At 47.6% G+C, this 9,769-nt stretch overlaps 1 protein-coding gene across 1 annotated transcript in view; it reads right to left on the bottom strand.

The window, feature by feature from the left end:
- Positions 1-2,832: 2,832 nt before the first annotated feature.
- robo3 (roundabout, axon guidance receptor, homolog 3) overlaps positions 2,833-9,769 on the bottom strand; it is a gene marked incomplete at both ends in the record, with an annotated part of 68,301 nt that continues 61,364 nt past the window's right edge. Inside the window, one exon of the mRNA XM_084474252.1 lies at positions 2,833-3,020. Coding sequence (XP_084330378.1) covers positions 2,833-3,020 — 188 coding nt within the window. The remainder of the gene's footprint in view (positions 3,021-9,769) is intronic.

Genomic DNA, 9,769 nt, shown 5'->3' with positions numbered 1-9,769 from the left:
TAAATGGAAAAGCTCTTTTTCTACTTAATGTGTTTATTTGTGTCTGTCAATACCAAGCCAACATGCTCAACCAACCACAGAAGTAGTACTTAGCTGTGTGCGTGTGTGTGCGTGCGTGCGTGCGTGCGTGCGTGCGTGCGTGTGTGTGAGAACATATTCATTTTGCCTTGTTGCACCCTCTGTTGGCACATCTTGCAGAGATAATGGTTCTGTAGTCACCAACATCAGTCTGTGAATTAATTTAGGAGCAGACAATCAAATGTAACTCACGCTATAAACCAGATTCACGCCCGACTCATGTTTATTGATTTCTCCATTCCCTGTCGCGGCGCAGCAAAGTCTGCCAAAGCCAAATAACCATTTCAATGAGGGAAAGAACAAACGATAACCCCGAAACATCTTCCTCACGCGCCTGCCATCCGAAATGATCTCTTCTGCTTCCTGCACGGTCCAACAACTTTTTGTGTGCCTGTTTCCAACTGTGGTTATGACTGTAGGTTCCCTGTTTAACACGCTAAGGTGCTGTGTGAGAGTGGTCTCTTGAGAGGGTCTTGAGAGGTGTGTGTGTGTGTTGTAGTGGGGGGCGGGGGGGGGGGGGGGGGGGGGGATCGGGGAATGGTGCTGCTGTTAAAATGAAATATGTAAATTCTTCTGACACCACACTCAATTTAGACAACAAGTTCTGAGGTTCGAGTCACGTGGTGTGTGTGTGCGTGTGTGTGTGCGTGTGTGTGTGCGCGTGTGTGTGTGAGGTGTTTTCACTGGGAGGTGATGATGGTTTTACTCGACAGCCCCAACCACCCGTCCACAAGCCCTTCCCAGACCTCCTCCTTGCTCCTGCTGACAGCTGGGAGCGCAGGGATTAGACATATTAAATCTCATGGTTCATAATAAGTCCTTCAGAGTTAAATGAGTGAATATGTTAAAACAATCACCCTAGCTCAGCAAACACCCTTTCAATTATACCTGACGGGAGTGCACAGACTAAATACATATTTTGGCTTATTATATGGACAGTAGTAAAATACAATTATTACTTGAAGCGGCTGGTGTCAGTGGTTGTGAGGGATTCATTGTGCGTCGGCCGCATGTGATTTCAGCCCAATCGGAGGGAAGACCATTTTATTTTTTCTGACAACTTCAAAGAGAGATGACTGATCTAGGACTTCAAGCCTGTTAACACCAACATGAAGGACGACTCCCTTCACATGCTTTGCTTATTAAGTCTTGAAAACAAATTAACATACAACAATTAATGATAAAAAAAACATTGAAAAAAATCATTAAAACACGAAAATAGAAAATAGAGAGTTTTCCTCAAGGTTTGATTCCAGCTTTTCAAACGGTAAACCCAATGACGGGAGAGTTGATCTGACTCTAAGCGAAGCGGTCTGTAGCGTGTAGGTTTAGTGCGCCTTAATGCCTTTTAGTAGAACTACTAGGGAGCCCCCATTGCTATTTCACAGCATCTCATCCCTCAAGGTAACACTCCACAGCCTCAGTCCTCCCATCCTAACGGCCATCGACCGCGCTGATAGCAGCGCTCCGTGAACCCAAGTTGTGTTCCTCCAGACTGGCGTGCTGTACCTCAAATTCCTGCCGCGCTCCCAGAGTCCCCCGCCAAGGATAGGTTTACATGTAATTTTGTTAGCCTTAATGTGATTTCACTAATTAAATATCCTCCTCGGTTGGAGACCCCCGCAATCCACCCGCGCCCCCCCCCCACCCCCCCCCCCCCCGCCCCCATACTCTAAAACAGACCGCTACCTAGCTTCATGCTACAAGGCCCCCTTTGCTCCTCTCTCTCACTCCAGGCTATGGCGGAGAATGCTCGCGGCCCTATTTTACACAAAACATTTTCATTAGCACAACCTGGTACAGCAGGTTATCGCCGCGATGGGTCAAGGGGGGGGGGGGGGGGGGGGGCTTATGTTTCCGTCGATCGTCTTTTCCAATTTCGCGGCAAACTGCTTCGCTGCATGTCTGATAGCCTCCGGCGTTTTCAGCGCCGAGGCGGGCGGCTCGGAGGAGGAGGACCCCCACGAAGGGGGGGGGGGGGGGGGGGGGGGGGTGGTGGTGGTGGTGGGGTGGTGGGGTGGGTGTCATTCCATTCCTTCTCCCTAAGCTTTTTATGTTGTTTTGTGGTCATTGTATTTTTAAAACAGAGACGGCAGTTGCCCCGAAAAAGAAACCCGCCACCCAAGCATTACGCTAAGCTTTTTCCGCTGTGATTAAGGAATACATCTGGAGCGTCCCCGCTTCCCCGCGTCCTAGTCTATTTGACCTGGGGAAGTGATCATGGGCCTCAGAGCCCAGACGAATAAGGCATTATGTGTCAGCGAGCCTTGTTTGTATAAAATGAATATCCTGGAATCTCCCACTGGCGTCGCGCGGTTACAAGGGCACTCGTGTGTGTGTGGCGCTGAGTGACGGCGCGGCCTCGCTTTGGGTCGTTGTCGACAATGTGCGGGCCGCTTGTCCTGCTATTGTCGCGCTGACCCCTCAGAGGACGCCGAGCGCCACTATTGTTGGATGCCGGCCTCCGGTTTCCCCTTGGTTACGTCGGGAGCGTTGCCAGGTCTCCGCTCCGCGGTTCATCTGACCTTAGAGGTCTGTTATACGCCCTCTCTTTCCCTCTCGCTCTCCTTTTTGGGCCGTTCAATGCTGGCTCTTTACCACATTTACTTGACCATCAATCCCTCTCTCTCTCTCTCTCTCTCTCTCTCTCTCTCTCTCTCTCTCTCTCTCACACACACACACACTGGGGTGGGTCGGGTTGGGGCTGGGATGGTGGACGGGGGGGGGGGCGGCATATTTGGGCCGCATGCCCATCTACGATGGAAGTGCTTCCACCATGAAGGCCACCAGCCGATCGGGTTTCCGCCACCTGTCCCCCAGCTTAGGGGCGGGGAGGGGCGGGAGGGAGGGAGGCTGGGGTGGCAGGGTGGAGCGGGTGAGGGTGAGCATGGGCGGGGCCGGGTGGACGTAGGGGGTCGGTGGTTGCATTGAGGTTTTGAGGTCTGCGGGGGTTTGACACGCAATGGCAATCTGGAACCTGCCCAAGCGCCTGGTGTTGTTCAGACACCAGTCTGCTCCATTCTGCTGTTGACCCACTGTGACCGATGACAAACCAGCAGACTGCCTGACTGCTTATTTTCAACATTTAGCCACGTCTAACACAGGCCACAACTATTGGCTGCTGCATGTGGTCCTCTGCAAATATACAGATTGACAGAGGTGTGGAATAGAAGTGTTCTTGCTGAAGGTGTACAATGTACGAGGAGTACTCCTCCTCGTCAACGTAGTCTGCAAGTTTGTCTTTTGTTTGGTGAACCGGATCATGTCCAAAACTGGTTTGGAAGACATAATGGATAATTTAAAACAGGGAATTCCTTAAAAGATAACTGCAATCTTAATGGATATAGCTTATTCTAAAAAGAAGAAAAACTGTGGCCAGTTTTTGGACTCTAACTGTAAAAGTGATAACTTGTACTATTAGGGACATGGTGTGGGTTGCCATGTCATATGTCACAGTGGGCACCAGTGAAAACCATTGCCAAAACTATTTTATGCTATTCTGAGTAAATATCACGGCAGTTCAGCCAAACTTTGTCAGATATTAGAGTTGGACTGAAATCCATTTCATTCACTCCTGATTTGGCAGCGAAATGTAGGAACGACTATTGCTCATGCATATATGTGTGCATGTATGTGTGCGTGCGTGTGTGCCTTACAAAGAACTTCTTAGAAAATGTGTGGCTGAAAGAGTGGTAATTGCGCTGGTATTGGCACGTGCCACCATAGATAATATAATTATACTAGCGTCTACATATGCACACATAGGCCTATATAGTAACATTTATATTTATTTATTCGCATTTCTCAGGGTCCCTGTCGACATTACTCTTGTTGCGCCGCTGTAATTGCCTCCATGCTAATGGCCGCCAGACAATTGTGCTAAATGAGGTGAGGCCGAGGGGCTCGGAGCCGACTTCATTAAGAGCTAATGGGATTTTTTTGGGGGTTTTTTTCGGGTGTGAGAGGAGGGAGGGCGGGTACCCGGCTCATCAAAAAGGGAGTGGATGGAAGGAAAAACAAAACAGATGGGGGGGGGGGGGGGGGGGGGAATTAAGATGGCAGCCTAAATCGTTGCTTTTGTAACAAGGGGTTGTTGTTGTTGTTGTTGTTGATTTAAAACAATGGATTGTTCTTTGGGACGAAATACTCCCAAAAAAAACGATTGAAACATTTTGCAGTTGCTTGGAGGGAAAAGGTACATTTTAAACAGTACAGCGTTTGTTTGGTTATCAGGTTAGCAATGAGATGTTGCTATTCTTAGCCACACTCAATGTGAACCGCTTGCAGAATCCATTCCTAGGAAAGAGTTAGTGGTCCAATTGCGCCCACAATTTTCACACTTATTTTTAAGCAGGGAGTGACTAAGTGACTTTCAGACATGGGCTAGAAAGTGCTCAATTCTTGATGGTTCTCCGGAAATGTCTGAAAAAACGTACAAACGTTTATACCACAGTGAGTAATGGCGTGTTGCCACGTTTATGTTTGCATGTCTATTTCAATAATAGTGGTGCAGTGCTGTACGTGGGCTCCTTCATACATGCAATACATGTGCTGTACGTGACTACATCTTATCCGTGGGATTAGGAGAACTAGGGGGTATAGCGTGGATGGTCCAACAAGGACCTATTGATGACCTTTGATATACATGGAAAAAACTGTCCATCCAACACGGAGAAGCAGCTCTACTCCGTTGGAATGGTTTTATTGTGTGCTGCTTTGGGCTTGGGAATCCCTAAGCCATATATTTTATTGTGCCATGGCGCCTTAATAATAATATGGTGAGTGGGCTTTCTGGATTCGCAATATGGCATTTAATAGTTTTTTGTTTTGTGTTCCAGTCTTACTGAGGTACTGGATGGTCCCAAGTTCCAGTCTGGTCCCAGCCTAGCTTATCCCAGCCTAGCTTAAGAAACCATTATCTTTGATTCCAAATTAGCCATGCTATGGGCAATGGACACTCTCTTTCCACCCCGCCCTCCCCTCCCCCTCTCCCCCCCCCCGACAAAAAAAAGTTGTGAATGTGAGGGGAAAATCCGTAACCTAATCACTTAAAGTCCGCTCCGGACAGTGGGGCAGTTTGTTAAAACCGGAGGGACCCCCGATGGAATGTGGTTGTTTTGCACTTAGACGCAGACAAGTGGACGTCGGGAGCGATTGTGTTTTTCTAATTTTGCCTCTAAGAGTGTTTTGCCTTCGTCCCAAACCCCTGGCCGCCGGCCGCAGCCAGCCCTGCTCCGGCCTTTTGTTTTGTTATGTTTTCTGTGGCTCCGGCGCTTCCACAGTAACAGCTGTCCTACAGCTGCCATCCCTCTCTCTCCCCCGCTGAGGAGGGGGAGGGGATAGGGGGGGGAGGGATGTGTGTGTGTGTGGGTGGGGGTGGGGGTGGTGGTGGGGGGGGGGGGGGGGGGGGTTGGGGGTTTATGAGGGAGAAAAACAGTCCCAAACCTCCTGGGTCAGAGCCCTGGTATGGCGGTCTCCCTGGCAACCGGAACGGGATTCTGTCTGGGGAGAACAATCTGGCTAGTGAGAAGCACCGTGCCGGGGCCAAGAGGGGAGGGGAGGGAGGGAGGGGGGGAGGGAGGGGGAGAGAGAGGGGGAGAGAGAGAGAGAGAGAGAGAGAGAGAGAGAGAGAGAGAGAGAGAGAGAGAGAGAGGAGAGAGAGAGAGAGAGAGAGAGAGGAGAGACGACACCTCCTCCACCCCATCCCTCCTCCTCCAACCCATCACTCCACCTCCACCCCTCCCCTCCCTCCTTATTCTCCTCTCTCTCTGTCTGTCTGTCTGTCTGTCTGTCTGTCTGTCTGTCTGTCCTTTGCTTTTCTATCCCCTTCCACTGTCTAGAGTTTCCCTCTCTTTTCCTACATCTCTCCACTCTTTCTCCCTCCGAACCTTCCCTCTGACATCCCCTCCGTGGACGTGGATCTCCTCTCTTCATTTTGTGTGTGTGTGTCTCTCTCTCTCTCTCTCTCTCTCTCTCTCTCTCTCTCTCTCGATCTCTCTGGCAGTCTCTTGGTCTCTGTCTCTCTGTGGAGCCCAATGGTGGAGAATGTGTGGACCTTTACCCATAAAGACTTGAACATTGAGAGGCCTAGGTGGTGGTGGTGGTGGTGGGGAGGGGGTTCTGAATGTGTGTGTGTGTGTGTGTGTGTGTGTGTGTAGTAGAGGGAGGGATGGGGGGGGAGTAAGACCATGAGAAGAAGAAAGCGAAACCAGTGGTAAGCATGAGAGTATAGGTCTAAAGGGAAAGAGACGAAGAGACATAAAGAGAGAGGGTGGGGGGGGTGGATTCCCTTAGAAGGAGGAAGAAGGGGGCCCCATTGGAAGGAAAAGATGGGAGGAAACGGGATGAATTGGGTGGGGGCGGGGGTGGGGGGGAAGATATGTGTAGATAGTTGGCTGAGGTCCCATCAAAACAGAACTTGTAATGCTAAGCCATTCCTCCTCCCTCCGTCTCTCTCTGTCTGTCTTTCTCTGTCTCTCTCTGTCTGTCTGTCTGTCTCTCTGTCTGTCTGTCTCTGTATATCTGTCTTTTACACACTCTCTCTCTCTCTCTCTCTCTCTCTCTCTCTCCCTCCCTCTCCCCTTATCTCTCTTCCTCTCCGTCCTGTTTTACCTCCAGAACTTGGAAGCTCTTTAAAAGTATTTAAATGAGACATATAATTGATTTTTTCTTAAATATGCAGAAGATAATCAGTGGGTAGTCTTGAATTTTTTGGAAGCAAAATCCCACTACCGTAGGTAAAACCTTAAAGTATTAGGATTTACTAACCAGTTTTTTTTTTTTTTCTAAGTTTAAGTTGTCATTTTGGTGAAAGAATTTCACCTTGACTTATTTAGTTCTTCCTGTTCAAAGGACTATCATTATTTTAAAGAACTTTTCAAGGTGGAAGGTATATGAGGTGTTAGGGGTTCATGTTTGTATGTGCTCTTTAAAGTTGTTGACTGCCTGCCTGCCTGCCTGCCTACAATATTATTGATGAGGATATGCTAAGCCGTGATGTTTTTAAGTCAACCTGAGTCATAATAATTGAGTGTGATAAGTGTGATTGTTAATAGCTCCATATTATTGTAATTGACAATGCAAAAATACATGATTACATGTATTATGTATTCTGATTTCATACAATGTGTTATAAAGGGGCATGATAGTGTAGTGGTTAGGTTGTTTGTGGCAGCCAGCCAAAAGTCCAGGGTTCAAACCTCAATGGCTGCACTGCTGTAGATGAGCAAGAGCAAGATCCTTGAGCAATGATGGCGTTAAATCACTATAAATGGTTAACATAGAAAAGGTACAAAGACAGAGGCACCGTTACCCCGCCTATTAATAATCGGATTGCTATTGAATTTATACAAAGCTGTTTTTAGAACTATAGCTTCTTATAACATCTTCAAATCCAAAGTTTCCTGTACATAATTGTTATCCTCATCATCATCCTCATCCTCAAGTTAGCAAGACAGGAAGATAGAGGTAGAGGTAGATAGATAGAGATAGATAGAGATAGAGGTAGATAGATAGAGATAGAGGTAGATAGATAGAGAGAGATAGAGGTAGATAGATAGAGAGAGATAGAGATAGATAGAGATAGGATTATTAACAGAATACAATCTGACAACAAAACTGAAAAAATCTTTTTGTAGATTTTCTACATTACTTTGCATCCCAAGTAATGGCACCCAACCACAATCAGCCCAAAAAATGTGTTTGTTTTTTAGACTTGCTATACAAATTCTGTGATGCGTTCAGCACAATTTGAGCGTGCACCGACAGAATTGAGGTCGTAAAACACAAATGGAAACGTTTCAAATTGAACTTTCAAGTCGTACATTTTTTTTTTTTTTTTTTTTGCTATTTGACGGGTGGAGGAAGGAAAACCAAACATTGAGGGGCTGGACGTTGTTTCCATAGTAACAGACCTCATGTGAAAAAGGTCACTGTTAGAGGTGTTCACAGAGAAAGGCACCGCAATTATAAGGTTGGTGGTTCAGGCAAGAATACAAAAAAAAAGAAATGAGGTTGTTCTGTTCTCCCTTCCGTCCGTTCCCTTTCCCCCTTCCTCTTCTATGAATGCATTCTGACAGTGATTAAAAAAAAAAATTAATAGCGCAATTACATGGCTCCGAACGGCAAGTCAACTTTCATATTCATTTTGCTCCCCTATAAAAAAATGTTATTTCTTTATTCTCTTTTGAAGTCGAAATTGAAAAGGGAAAAGTGGCCAACGGCTCGAACAACGCGCTTGCTTTGTGTTTCTGTGCAGATATGTCGCCCGCCTGCCCCCTCAATCACTGGCTGTTTCCTCCTCTCTGTCTGCCTCTCTCCCTCATGCTCTCTCTCTGTCTCTCTATCGCTCTCTCACTTGCTCTCTCTTCCTCACTCTCTTGCTTCCTCTCTCTGTTCCCCTCTCTCTCTCTCTCTCTCTCTCTCTCGTCGCTCTCTCTCGCTCTCTCTCGCTGCCTTGCTCACTCTACCCCTCCCTATCAAGTCATTTTAATTAAGTCAGTCTCAGTGGCATGCAGGCAAAGATAATTGGAGAGGGTTTCTGGATGCCATTTACTCTAAATGACGCCTGCTTCTTTCCCTTTCTCGCTCCCCTTTTTCTCTCAATCTATTTCCCACTCTCCCCCTCTGCTCCCCCCTCCCCCGCTCCCCCCCCCCCCGGCCTCCTCATCTCCTGGCAAGGAGTTACCTATCTTCCCTTTTCCTTTTTTTTCTGCTCTCCACTTCCATCTTACAGTCAAACGCGAAATATGGATTAACCTCTCCTTGGTGACTGCGGCGGCGACTGCCTGTGAATTGCAAATTTTGGCCAACGTCGCAATTTATTTGAAATGGCAAATCAGCCAAAGTAATTTACTTGAAATGTGAGGATTCTTTGAACTTTAATGTTTTGGGGTCCCAAAAATGTATTTTCCTCGCCGCGTCAGCGAAAAATCGCAAGGACAACAACAGAGAAATAAGTTTATACTGCGCCCTTTCTTGGGAGTTATTGGAGAACAATATGGGCCTTTGATGTCTTCGTCTTCTTCGTGTTTATTTCCAACGACGTAAGGAAAAACACTCCAGTGTTTTGGAGTGTTTTCCATCAAACTACAGAGTGGCACGCGTGGTGTTTTGTATTGCTTCCATATGGAGTGCGCGGTGACTTCTTCGGCCAACCAGATCAATGCACAATTTTCACAGCTTGTGTTTTAAATCACATTTGCTCAATGCAAGGGTTAGGGGTTTTTCAGGTCAAAGAGTTCTTCCAGTCGACCATTGTTTGCCAAGTCTCTCTCCTTGCTGCTCTGCCTAAAGTTTGTTGTATCAAGGTTCAGTTAGTTGGTGGGCACTGTGTATTTATTCATGAATTTACTTCACTAATTTGGCCCATGCGGAGAGTGCACGGAAGCTGGGCACTGAACCTAAAGTGATTTGCTTGAACTGAGCTGCAACTCCCCCCTACCACCCCCCCCCCACCCCCCCCCCCCCCCCCCCCCCCCACCCCCCCCCTCACACACACACACACACACACACACATACACGCACACTCCCACACACTGTAAATATACACGGATGTTATATTATACAAGGTGTGTTTAAAACCAGGTCTCTACAACTGCCCTGTGGTGGTGGGAGGAGGAGTAGCTGCACAGGCCGGACATCTGCGCGTGTGTGTGTGTGTGTGTGTGTGTGTGTGTGTGCGTGTGTGTGT

The sequence above is a fragment of the Micromesistius poutassou genome (assembly GCF_964030765.1).
Source record: "Micromesistius poutassou genome assembly, chromosome: 10".
NCBI classification, from domain to species: domain Eukaryota; kingdom Metazoa; phylum Chordata; class Actinopteri; order Gadiformes; family Gadidae; genus Micromesistius; species Micromesistius poutassou.
The sequence above is the reverse complement of the archived record's forward strand: the minus strand, read 5'-3'. Positions and strand labels throughout refer to the sequence as shown.